The sequence below is a fragment of the Leptodactylus fuscus genome, chromosome 3 (assembly GCF_031893055.1).
Source record: "Leptodactylus fuscus isolate aLepFus1 chromosome 3, aLepFus1.hap2, whole genome shotgun sequence".
NCBI lineage: Eukaryota > Metazoa > Chordata > Amphibia > Anura > Leptodactylidae > Leptodactylus > Leptodactylus fuscus.
In genome coordinates, this window is record NC_134267.1 from 135448068 (window position 1) to 135462279 (window position 14212).

Here is a 14212-nt window from a genome sequence, read left to right on the forward strand (position 1 = left end):
GCTGAAAAAATGTTGTTACTCATTCTTCTTCCAATTTCTTTCTGCATTACCCCTAAGAAGTATCTAAATATTTTTATCTTTCAGAATGGAGAGGTATGTTAAAGTTTATTTTACAAAGAGCAAAAGGTAATATTTTTTTTATTGAATTTAATAATATGGAAAAACCGTAATCCACAGTAATAACAATTTGTACAAATATCTTTTAAATATATTATAATTGAAACTTATCAGACATATAAATTTACATATTTAAGGTATTTATATGAAATAAAATATATAATATATATATAGAATAATCTAATATAATAAAATGTTAAATGCAATATGTTAGAAATAAAAAAATCTTAATAAGCTGAAATATTCATTTGGAAAAACTATATATTTTCCTTGCTCATTCCCCAGTGTTTAAATGGTCCAAGTGATGTTGGCTCAACCACAGCTCCGTGCATTTGTCCGCCTGGAGAAATAGGACCTCCTGGCCCCAAGGTAAGTATGGCTAGGACATGTTACCATTATCTAGATAAAAATCTGTAACCATTAAATGTGTAGATATATCTATAAGTATTGGGAAACTGACTTTTTACAGGCACATTCAGTAACTTCTATAATTTACTACACATGGAAATTGTGAGGCTTAAGAGGTCTAAATCAAAACCATTACATATTGTACCTAATATGGCTTTCAAGAGAACTTTTTACTTGATATCAGTGGTCTCTGATAAAATTTGTCTTAATATTTGTCTCACAGACCAAGAAATATGGTTAACCAAAATATTGCATGAATAGCCTAAAACAAACCATAATAAAAACAGAATCATACGCCAATCTTAATACATGGCCCGAGTGGCCCAGGTAAAGAGAGATTTATGAAGAAGCTACAGTCTCTCTGTAAATCAGTCTGACATCCCTGAGACAGAATCGAAATCTACACCAGTTAGCAACTTGCATAGATTTCACACCGGAAAATTGGCGTGAGTTATAATAAATTTGTCAGCGTTCCCACGGACAGCGACTCGTGGCAGGGTGTGAAAAAGGCTTGAGGCACAAGAAAGGCCCTGGTGCCAAAAAACTACCATAGAGGTAATGACTAGAGATGAGTGAACAGTAAAATGTTCTAGGTTCGATATTCGTTTCGAGTAGCCCCTCAATATTTGACTACTCGAATCGAATATCAAACCCTATTATAGTCTATGGGGGAAAATGTTCATTTCAGGGGTAGGCAACGTTCGATCAAATTATACTTACCAAGTCCATGAGTGAGGGTCGGGCTGGATCCAAATCCAAGGATGCAAATACAGATTCCTCAGAATAAATATTGTAGCAAATTTGCTAACAAAGTTAAAGGGAGTCTATCACCACAAGCCAAAATATCACCCCAGCTCCACAGTTATGTAGGTTAGGGTCAGGTTGTGCTCAGCAACATACATCATACAATCCTGATTGGTTTTTGGTTATCAATCCACTCCCCAGTGCTTAACTGCAAGCTAGCATTTTATATCACTGTTTGGCATGTTGCAAGATATCATGAGTTCTGATGTTCTGATATTAAAATAGAATAAACAACATCTCAAAAGCAGAACTAGATGCAGACATTATTGCAACATGGTATCTTTCCATAAGCTTGAAGACAAAATATATTTCTCCGTCTCAAAGACATCATATCCCCCCTAGGTCGATCGAACAGTGTCTTGTCCCCCTGAGGTTGATCCCACAGTGTCATATTCCCTGACGGTTGCCCCCACAGCTTCAAGTCCCCCTCCTGGTTGCCCCCACAGTTTCATGCCCCCCTTCAGTTGCCCCCACTATGTATATCAAATTGTTCACACCTGTAACACAATGGACACTGGACAACCCAATTAAGACTGTTTACAGTTGTTTTTACCTTAACATGTAAATAATTAAATATCTAAAATAAGAAAATCTATCCAAAGGCTTTTTTGTATGAACAGAAATTTCAACTTACCCAGCTTCTTCACCAGATCATGCAGTGAATATTCACCTTCACTTGGCAGCCAGCTTTCTTAGAATTCACTGCACTGTGACATGAGGAGCTTGGAGCTTGCCAAACATCAAATTTAAAGTTTTTCTTCTTTTAAACACATGTACAATAATGTAATGGCATATGGACATATACCTCTATATACAAATACATTAGGCATGGAAAGCAAACTAGTGAATTGATTCTTTTGGAAAATGTTTGTAACTTGTATAGTTAGTAATTTAACCAAATAGTAAAAATTATCAAATTGGGTGAAGAGATCTATGTTTTAGATATAATTAGTAATTCTGCCTCAATATTTATAGTGATCATTAAATGATGGAAATGAAAATGGCATAATTGCTTATTTTATTTAATGAGCAGCAATTGCTTATTTTATTTAAACATATGTCTTAAAACCTTAAACTATCACTCCATGAGGGTGAACACCACTGATCTATTGATATCAAAGCTTTTCACAGTGTGTCTGTCCATCATGTAATAACATTTGTACACCATCATGATTATTGATGATAATGTAGTTAGAAATGTGTAGGGTCTTATTCTTTTGGGTAGTATTGGGTAGTTCAGTGGGATATTTTCTGGGTAAGAATCCACCTTTGAATGCTAGACATACACCTTTGTATGGCAGGTTATTACATAAAAGGTTACATTTTAAACGCCCTTATTGCACACCACTTTGCAACCACAGTGAATTATATGGGTCTGATATGTGGTCTGAGTATATTTAGCTGTTCCCTTTTATAAAGGACATTCCCCTTGACAAGGCCAATCCCACTTTCTGTATTTAAGGTATTGATGATTCTGTATTAAATACTCTCATTTATATTTTAATATAACTTCATAGCTCAACTGGTAAACCAAAATTTGTTTTAAATTGCTGACATTCAGTAAATAAATACATATTATTAATTAATAGTAGTAAGGAACATTAATAGTATCAAGCTATCATAGTATTAAAGTATAAATTAGCATATCCATGTAGAATTTAATGTTTTTAATTGTACATATTTATTATTTCCACAAAGCATAACACTGTCTTGAAAATCAGTACAAGGTTTCAATTACTGCAGACTTTTACCATTGCAATTATTGGTTGCTTCACAACCAGTATGAGGAGAACCTTTTTGGAACTGCTTCTTCTAAATGGGTAGCAAAGAGCTACTTGGAAAAGCCACACAGTACAGTTATTTTCCAAGCATCCTTTATTGGAAAAGTTTTCAAGCAGAAAAGATTTATTTACATGCCAAAAATAAAGTTGCAACATTTCACACAATAAAACCGAGTGATTTCTAAAAATTATCAAGCTAAAATTGTTGCATTGGTAATCAAGCACACACAATCCTTAAGATATATATATATATATATATATATATATATATATATATATATATATATATATATATATATATATATGAATTCCATTGGTTAAAAAAGAGTCTGGGAGTCTATAAATAAGGTAAAGGTAAAGGGAGTCTGTCAGTCAGGTAAATAATATTAAAGATAAGTCAGATGCCTTTTTTTCCCCATGAAAATCCTTGCCTCTATTATCAAGGCACTCCATTCATTCACTTAGCAATATGCAAGTTAAGAGTCTGGAGCATGAAAGACAGTTCCATACTTCTATGGCCCACAATGCTCTAATATGGCAGGCGAATGCGAGAACACAGGGCCAAGCGGGATTTCAGCATTGCTCCCTGGCACTATCACTCAAAAATGGGGAGGGAAGGATTATTTGAGCAGTGTGGAGCATATCAGTTTGGAGCAATGGAGCTGTCCTCAGTGCTCCAGATTGCTCATCTACATATTGTGAAATAAATGAATATCTTGGCTACAAAGGAACACATTTTTGGCAATAATGGCATTTCATTCAGTAGGGCCTGACCTATATATTTTTGTTTCAGTTTAAATATACTTCCTTTTGTTGACAGACTCTCTTTAAAGGGAGTCTATCATTGTTTTTTTTTAAATTGTTGATGACAGCAGTGATAGAGGAGGAGGTGTCCACAATGGAAGAAATGGTGATATGGAATGGATGTTGGTGATGATGCGGTGTGCTCGGAGCACAGGGTTAATGTCCCCTGTGCTCAGAGAAGATTGAATTACAAATACAAAAAAATGTTGTTGTTTTTTTTGGCAAAACGTCAGAATTGATTTCTTCACCATAGGTATGCTGAAAATAGCCTCTCTAAAATCTATATAATAGTGGGGTTAGTTCGAAGTTGAAAAAAATAAAATTGATAGATTCTCTTAAAACAAATATTATGTTTTAAGTAGACATTTAGACATAGTATACTCACAGAATAATGACAAAAATACTTGTATTTAATATAATATTATTTCTCCTACAGTATTAACTCCTTAAGGACACAGCCTAAAACTACATTAAGGACACAGCCTCATTTTTTACTTGTCCTTATATGTGGACTTTGGAACACTTTAATATATCAAAGTGATTCTGAGATAGTTTTTTCGTGACACATTGTACTTTTTGTTAGTGGTAAACAATGAAGTTTTATAAACTATACTAACTAAATTACTCCATAAATATAATTTACCATATCTCTGCTTTATATTGACATTAAATGTTAATCACCCTTTAATTTTCTAATTTTACAAAGTTTACAAGTGAAACAACAATTTTTCAAAGTTTCAATAACATTTTTAAAACCCATTTTTCAAGGAACCAGTTCAGTTCTGAAGGGGCGTTAAAAGGCCTCTGTAATAAAAACCCCTTAATTAACTATTCTTTGTCTGACTTTAACCTCTTCCTCTCTTTCTGAGCACTATACATGTTAATAGAAATCCTCCAAAGCATTAGAAAGATCTTTGACCACAGTATCTGAGGGGTTAATGTTGACAATGGAGTGGTTCTACAGTAAAAAGGTCAGGTAATATTTAGAAAAGGCAATAGCATCAAGAATATTTTAAAAGTAAAAAAACTCAGTGTGAATAGACCCTAAGGCTTCTATACCTGTCTACGCTTCCATGTTACATTAAAATGCTCCTACCTGCATTACTTCTTAGATTATTGCCACTTTAACTGGTTTGTGGTGATTCAGCTACACCTGCTGAGAACCGCCATATCTTGCCTGATCATTAGGATTCCTTAGTGTTTCTTTCTGAAGGAATCTTTTATTTGCTATTTTGAATTTCACCTGGAGTATTATCGAACTGCTTTTGGGTTTCTGCCTGCCTTGATCTATCTTATCCTGTTGCATAAGCTCTAAAGATTCTATTTATTGATTCTAGTACCTTACTTTGAAATAATGTCTGGTCCCAAGTCTCCATCAGTAACCTATTAACATAGATTAAAGAGGAGCTTTCACCACCTCCAACAAGTCCAACTCTCTTCATTCATTAATAGGCTCTGCTGATTCTGGAACAGTTGAATTCTTTTTTCTAGCCCTCACCATTTTCAGCACTCAGTGCTTCTAGTTTTGGTACCTAATATGCTATTTAGTCTCTGTACTGTCAGGAGGGCGGTGTCAGGCAGGAGGAGGCAAGGGCTTTAATTCTGAGCTCTGACACTGGCTGCCTCTGATTGGAGCTCTGAATCAAGCCCCCCTATCTGACACTGCCATGCTGATATAACAGAGCTTAAATAGCACATTAGGCACCAAAACTAAATGCGCTTTTTGCTCGGGCATAGTGGAGGGTGTCTATATTGGATAGGGTTACAATATATATAATTTTCTTAAGTACTAAAATGATATAATTAAGCTAACAAAATACATTTAAGATAACCTGAGCCAATATAAATCACACCTTCCAACACATACAATCTGAACCATTCTATATGATGTACATGATTATAGGAACAAAAGTGAATAGTCAAATATATTAATTATTAAAAATAAGTAAACAAAATGAATTATGGATTGAAATTACCAATCTATCTAGGCATAAATATTACATATTTCATCTAGATAGATTTAGAACCTGGGCTTGGAGGTAAGAGAAAAGTAATCATTGAAAGTCTATAGAGAATCCACATAAAGTTCTTGGTGAAGAGTATACAAGCTTTGTATTCTTAGTAATCTTTACTTTGTAAAATTGAAGTTTTGCATATAGCATTATAAAATAATATATCTCTTTTGATAGGGCGATGCTGGGCAGCCTGGTATACCTGGATCCCCTGGACAACCTGGTCCAGATGGTAAGCCTGTGAGTACTAAAACATTGTTATAACTACATACTGTAAATGTTCTGATTTTCTCTTGTTTTTTTCACGTATACTGTGCATGCACATATTGTATAGGTTAAAAGATACCATTGCTTTATTCTCAGTAGTATTGTAAAAAGGAATATGTGATTGAAATGAAAGCATGTAAATCTCATTGCATAAATGTGATGGCATTCTTCTCTGTAGAATTTTTTTTCCTTATATCATTGAGAATTGTTGGCATATTATCAAAAGGACATATCTTACATATCTGTCTTTTTATTTAGTAGTTATCAGCTGCATCCATGTAAGTTATATGTAAGTCATTATTTAGAATGACGGCTATAACACAATCCCTGCATTGCTTGCTAAAGTGTCATCAAAAGTCTTTCTGCTTGTAATATTTCTTGAACTCTAAACATCTTGAGACGCATCACTATTTCTTCATCTGTGGGCAAAAGATACTCTCGATCCAAAAATCTAAATTTCCCACATAAGCTTTAGTTAGTATTATTTCTTTATGAGTGTTTCAAGCTGCAGTTACAGTTAATCCACTCTGGATATAAAAAGACCTGCAAAGGAAAGTATTAGGCTCTTTTTTATAACTGGAAATAAAATGTCTATTTAGATCGATGTGTTTTGCCAGCTCCAAAAAGGAAAGCCCCTTTTGCACTTGAGGAACAATTCACTGTTGCATAATTGGTAGCTAGGATACTGGACATTTTGGCAAAATCATTGGAAATGTTTCTGTTCCCCAGACTATGTTTAGTTTACTAACATGCTTTAGTGGTGTAACTAATGCTGGTTATCATGGACGCCATTCTCCTGTTTTATCTTGATAATGTTTGGGTATTTTTTCCTATATTACAGAATGCTGTTTATTTATTATGAAATGTATCTGATACATATTGAAAACATGTTATTAAAGTTGTGGTGGGCAAATAATATTTTACAGTAAGCAGACCTCATTGCAGCTACCATTGGATCTTGTAAGGCCATATATGAAAAGAGTACTTTTTTCTCCACATGATTCATGTGGACACCGCACGGAAAACACACAGACCCCATTACAGTCTATGGGGTCCGTGTGGTTTCTTAGCTAGCCGCTTTTTAATGCATTCACTATTCCGTTCGGGGAGTCCCCGAATGCAGATGTGAACCAGGCCTGACATTGACATGTATCAAATCTAAATCGTCAAGTCAACATTTGTATTTTACAGAAATAGTTGTCAAGTTAAAATTTGGTAAATTTTTACAATATCGATAAGCAGGCACCACTCTAGGTTGTAAAGCCTAAGGCAACTACTTAGTATACAACACGGCTTGCTGTGAGGTAGGATGTATTGACTTCTAGGGAAGTCAACTCCGGAAAATGAAGTTGAGAGAAAAACGGGTGAATTCACAGGCTACAGATCAAAATCAGATGACAGGTAGGGAAAATGTAGTCAAAATAACCAAAGTCAAAACCAGGAGGGTATACAGCCAAACCAGAAAGCAAGGGAATAATACGTGGAATACTAGCACACTAATATCAAAGCCGAGTTTACTTCCCATGCCTCTGCCTTTGATTGGATGCTGAGCCAGAAAACCAATTAGCTGTATGTCCCAAATATCTGACTGGCCAAACAGCCCTAACCAGAGTTTGGCTGGTAGGAGTCGTTCACAATCTCATTCACCACCTCTGCACCTACCAAAGTCATGCCTGCTGTGTATAGAAGAAAGCGTTGCCAGAGTGTGGCCTGTTAGAATTTTAAGAGCTATTGTGTCATGGATGAGAATTGACTTTAATGATTTTGTTAAAGGGGTATTCTGATGAAGATAACTATTTTTAAATTTGTAGATACCATATTTTCCGGACTATAAGGCGCACATAAAAACCTACGATTTCCTCAGAAATCGTAAGTGCGGCTTATAGTCCGGTGCGCCTTATATATGGATGGAAGCGGCGGCAAAGTCTGCGTGCCGCTTCCATACATACATAAAAGGCACCGTAAGGGTGCATTCACACTACGGAACGCCGGCGTGTATCACAGCCGTACACGCCAGCGTTACAGCAGGGCTGCCGGACACTTCCCATTCATTTCTATGGGAGCCAGCATGCGAGCGCTCCCCATAGAAATGAATGGACAGACACTTCCCATTCATTTCTATGGGAGCCGGCATGCGAGCGCTCCCTATAGAAATGAATGGAAAAAAGCAGTCCATTCATTTCTATGGGGAGCGCTCGCATGCCGGCTCCCATAGAAATGAATGGGAAGTGTCTGTCCATTCATTTCTATGGGGAGCGCTCGCATGCCGGCTCCCATAGAAATGAATGGGAAGTGTCTGTCCATTCATTTCTATGGGGAGCGCTCGCATGCTGGCTCCCATAGAAATGAATGGGAAGTGTCCGGCAGCCCTGCTGTCACGCCGGCCTGATTCAGAACGTGAAACTTACCGAGCGGTGCAGGGCGGGCGGGCATTCAGGCTTCCTCTTCCTACGATGTTCCGTCCTCCGGCGCTCGCTGATAATGGCCTGGGCGCATGCGCAATATCATAATGCTTCTACTACGGCTACTGCGCATGCGCCCAGGCCATTATCAGTTCGCGGCGCCGGAGGAGGAGGACAGAACATCGGAGGAAGAGGAGGCCTGAATGCCCGCTTACCCTGCACCGCTCGGTAAGTTTCACATTCTGTTTCAGGCTTTTATATTAAAACGGGGGGGGGGGGGTAGTTTAATCTAACTTTTACGGTTGGGCTCTATCAGCATGATTTTGCTGATAGAGCCCCTCCTCGCCTGCCGAGCGCTTCCAATAGAAGCGGCTGGCACGCGGGGGGTTAAGCGGCCGCTGGCAAAGTCTGCCTGCCGCCGCTTTCAATAACATATAATGCGCACCGGACTGCGGCTTATAGTCCGGTGCGCCTTATATATGAACCGAGACGGACTATAAGGCGCTCATGGGCAATGCGGCTTATAGTCCAGTGCGCCTTATAGTCCGTAAAATACGGTAATTAAAAGTTAAACATATTTGCAAATTTAAGTAATTAAACATTTTGCAGAGTTTTAAAGATTTTCCCTAAATAGCTTGTGGTCACAGTCTTCTTGTCTTGATCGGTTGCCAGTGGATACGACTATAAAAGCAGGAACAGTTATGGTCAGAAAATCAGCCATGATTTCCTTATTGTGGCCGGGATATCTTCTGATACATGTAGTGTCCCTGCCTGAAAACCCAGCTACAATAGGAAAATTATGGCTGGGTTCCCGACAAGTCCCAGACCGGACAGAAATGACCCCTAAGATCACAGTGAGTAGGTATAGAGTCATATGTAACAGCAATGACTGAGTGCGCATATTGACCTAGATACAGTAGACTTAATGAGCAGAGCAATAAGGACTCTCCGACCAAACATACCAAATATCTTTGCTTAACTTTTAAATGTCTACATATATAGATATGATTATGTTCATGGGAATACCCCTTTAATTTCTAATAGCTTAACAATTATAGAAACCCAGCCCCAACTCTATACAAAACCCCGGAAAAAAGTCATCTTTGTTGCATTCTCTGAATAGTAAACTTAATCAATACCGTGAGCAGAATTCTTGCTCTTGCCTTTGTTCAGAAGACCTTTATATTTCTCTCTAGAAATTCCAATTGTGTCCTCCCTTAGGTGTCCTCTTCTCTATACATATCCAGATATATAACAAACCATGGTTTATTCACTGTTATATTTCCACTACATGTGACTATCCAATGGATGGTAAACTGTAGCCTTTCAAGGTATTTATTAACATACCATGATATTGTATTGAATTGGTTTAAAGACGAATTGGAATTCTTAACCAGTGTTTGAAATCTTTTAAGTGTGGACACATTTGTAAGTGAGCCCCATGGCTTTACTTGCGCTTTGATGCATTCATTTGTAGCGATTCTTCTGTACAGACCACTCCTTACAAGACATTTCTGGACTGCAGGTGACTAAGCTGGATTTCTAATTTTTATTTTTATTGTCATTTTATGTATTATTGTACATATATTTTAACCTATAAAGTCCATTTCTGTTGATTGTATGGAGATGTTGCTTTTACGGGAAATGTCTTCACTATGCTACTATCTTCACTTGAACCTTTGTTCAAGATTTGGAATGAAGTAGTACAACACTTAGGACAAGTAATAAGTATGCTTGTCAGCTTCAGTTATTGTGTACATTCAGCATCAAAATGCATTATAAACCCAGTCATGTTCAGGGAAATGCTATACAAAAGCTGGAGACAGCTCTGCATTAGCTTTCACATAAGCCTTGAGTCATGGAATATCTGTGAAAGTGAAGCTGTTCCAGAACCACAAAAAAGGAGTCTGAATGAAGCCACAAATTAACGTTTATTTCTGTACAAATAACAGCCCATTAGTCTATGCATATTCTGTATAACATTTGGTATCGAGATAACTGTTCCTAGCCTTATAGTGGTAATTGGTTTATTATACAGATTAGAAGACTTATCCCAAATGAAACTGTATAGTCATAAAATAAAAAAAGTAATTTTAGTTATAAATGAATGAGATATTCCCAATTCAGGATCATATTCTAAATTGTAGCTTAAGCTAACTTAAAGGGGTTTTCCGGGCAAAAATTCTTTTTTTTTTTTTTTTTTTTTTTAAAAAAAAAAAAGGTCTGCTGGTGCTACTAATAGGTTAATAAGTGCACCCAAATACCTTTAGCAGTGTTTTGAGTGATTTCTAGGTATCTCTGGGAGCTACTGGCATCTTCTGCATTTGTTTAGATAGCTAGCCCGCCTACTACTAGCCCTTCCCAACTAATTAACTTTATCCTGGACAAAACCTTTAAGTGTTTTATCCATTTGTCAGAAACAGCTCATTGCCCCACCACCTCTCTGGTGGGGGTGATCACTTATCCCTGTTCCCAGCCACATACAGTTAGGTCCATAAATATTTGGACAGAGACAGCATTTTTCTAATTTTGGTTCTGTACATTACCACAATGATTTCCAATGCAGTTGAAGTTCAGACTTTCAACTTTAATTCAGTGGGTTGAATAAAATGATTGCATAAAAATGTGAGAAACAAAAGCCTATAGACAAACACAATCCCTTCATTTCAGGGACTCAAAAGTAATTGAACAAATTAAATAATTGTAAATATAATATTAAATTCTAATACTTGGTTGTTCATCCTTTGTTGGCAATGACTGCCTGAAGTCTTGAACTCATGGACATCACCAGACGCTGCTGTGTTTTGTCATTTATAATGCTCTGCCAGGCCTTTACTGCAGTTGCCAGACCTTTCAGTTGCTGTTTGTTTGTGGCCTTTGTCTTAAAGGGGTTGGCCACTTTCAGACCAATATTGAGAGACAAATGTTATTGTTTGTATAATAAAAAGTTGTACAATTTTGCAATATACTTTCTGTATCAATTCCTCACAGTTTTATAGATTTCAGCTTGCTGTCATTCATTCTGTTACTTCTAGGGGATACAAGTCTGACCATGGTCATGTGACTTACGGTCCATGGTCATGTGATTAGCATACAGGTGCACAGCTAATTACCAGGCAGATGTCTGATTGCTGTGTGGTGACTATAACGAGGGGCACCTGTGGTATGCTTTGGATCATGAGCTGTAACCCTGTTAAGCACCAGAACATTGGGCTTTGATCAGTGCCTCTGTTATCTGTAGACATAAATTCAAAGATAACTGTGCAGTTTACAAGAACCACAAGCATGCTGCTGGTCTGAGCTGAAATCCAGAAAGTGGTGGGGAGAGGAGATAGAAGGTCAGGTGAAACCCTGAGATGGGAAACCTCTTCAAGTGTGAATGTGTAATATCAACCTCTGAATACTAGCAGCAATATAGATAATATTTTATGCTCACTACTTGGGGAAGATTTAATAATTCTGTCTAAGACTAAAATGTAATAACATGTTAGCCATATAGTGTGGAGGAAAACCTTGTCTATTATTAGTTGTCTGTGGGCCCCTGGGGGACATTATTACTTGTCAGGGGGTCACTGGGGAACATTATTGGTCATCAGAGAGCCACTGGAGGATAATATTAGTTGTCAAGGGACCACTGAGGGATATTATTGATTGTCAGGGGGCCACTGGGGGACATTATTACTTCTCTGGGGACCACTGGGGGAACATTATTACTTGTCTGAAGGTTACATTTTTAATTGCTTGGGGGCTACTGAATAACATTACTACTTCCCTGGGGGCCATTGGGGAGCATTATTAGGTATCCGGGGGAAACATTGTTAGGTGTCTGAGGTCACTAAGAAGTATTAGGTGTCTGGGTACACAGGAGATCATAATTAGGTATCTGGAGTCAGCGGAAGCATTATTAGGTTCTGGAGGGCAATGGCAAACATTATTATGTGTCACTAGGGCCACTATAGGGAACATGTACTGCTTGATAGGCCAACATAAGCAGGATACTATGAAGCTTGGTGATGGTTAAAGGTGATTTTTTTTTTTAATGTGCTGGGTATAAAATATAGGATGGTGTAGTTTTTTTTTTTTTTAAATGTAGATTGTGAGCCCCACATAGAGCTCACAATGTACATTTTTTCCCTATCAGTATGTCTTTTTTAGAATATGGGATGGAAAATCCATGCAAACACGGGGAGAACATACAAACTCCTTGCAGATGGTTTTTTGCCCTTGGTGGGATTTGAACACCAGGACTCCAGTGCTTCAAGGCTGCAGTGCTAACCACTGAGCCACCGTGTGGCCCCCAGGATGGTGTAGTTTGAAGATGCATTTACATGGGGCAGTTGTGATGCAGTTACAATTGCATTAAAACAGCAACAGAAAAATTCACATCAGTTTTGATGTGGTTCCAGATGTGATATGAAAAACACATAAAAACTGTAGTTTTTTTTCTCTTTTGGTAAAAATGATTTGATAGGGGTGCCCCAAGGAATTTTTTTTCCAGGGGCTCACTGAGCCTGAAAAGGTTGGTAAGTACTAGTCTAAGCACACAGTGGCATCCGTCAATTTTTTTTATTTTGAATAACTTTGCTATTATTTTTATTAGAAGAGTTACATACATTATGGGGAATTTATCAATGCTTTATGCCACTTTACATGTATTCATGTATAATTTGGTGCTCCCATTCTGCACCTTGCTCCCCACTTTTTGTAAATGTGGGCAGAGCAGGGTGTGCCAAAGATGTCTAAACCAGAGATATTTAACATAACTTATGCCAGTTTTCTGGTGTGAATTATACAAGAAATCTATGCCAGTTCCTGACTGGCATAAACTTCCATTGTGGCGCATGAGCGTGTGCCTGATTTATTAAGACTCCAGAGTCCCTGGTTAATTTAGGTGCACCTTGCGCCAGTCGGGCCTTTATTAAAACTGGCATTTGAAATGCCAGTCTCAATAAATCCGTCTCATTGTATTTATATTATGAGCCTGTGGAGTAAGGAATTGACATTGTGTTTTGCATTGTAAAAGCGACTTTGATTTGTGAACTTTCCATTGGACTAGTGCCATTGAATTAGAATGGATCGAAGTCTGAGCTTATCTGAAAATAAAGGTTGTGAATGAATATTCTGGGCACTCTTGTTTCTATTTAAAATGATAATCACTTACTCTGTGTGGTCTCATGGCGGGAGATTATGCAGTAATACATACCCCTGAGCCAGCTGGAAGCATAAACTGCCAATGTGGGCAAAATTGTTATCCAAGTCTAATGTTTTGGAATGTATAATGAAATCAGTGGTAAAGCTGACACATGCACAATATGTGGGTTTTTTTTTTTGTCTGTGACTTATTTTTGTAGTTTCGGAATATTTTTGCTGCATTTTTTTAGTATTATCAGAACTGCAAAGTGTGAACATAACTTAAAGGGGCATTACCATATCACTATATGTGATGGTATATTGCTAGTATAAGCTACTGTATTGCAGTTCTCTGCACAATGGGTGAGCAGTTTTGCGTCTTTGAAAACTATGAAGAATCCATAGTATTAAGTTAGTGCTACAGCTACAAGTTACTTCTTAAAAATAATTTGCGTGAGTGGAGACGCAATCAATTGCAGAAAATATT

At 37.3% G+C, this 14212-nt stretch overlaps 1 protein-coding gene across 1 annotated transcript in view; it reads left to right on the forward strand.

The window, feature by feature from the left end:
- COL21A1 (collagen type XXI alpha 1 chain) overlaps positions 1 to 14212 on the forward strand; it is a 184393-nt gene that overhangs the window by 116877 nt on the left and 53304 nt on the right. Inside the window, exons 8-10 of the mRNA XM_075268396.1 lie at positions 85 to 93; positions 403 to 486; positions 6104 to 6166. Coding sequence (XP_075124497.1) covers positions 85 to 93; positions 403 to 486; positions 6104 to 6166 — 156 coding nt within the window. The remainder of the gene's footprint in view (positions 1 to 84; positions 94 to 402; positions 487 to 6103; positions 6167 to 14212) is intronic.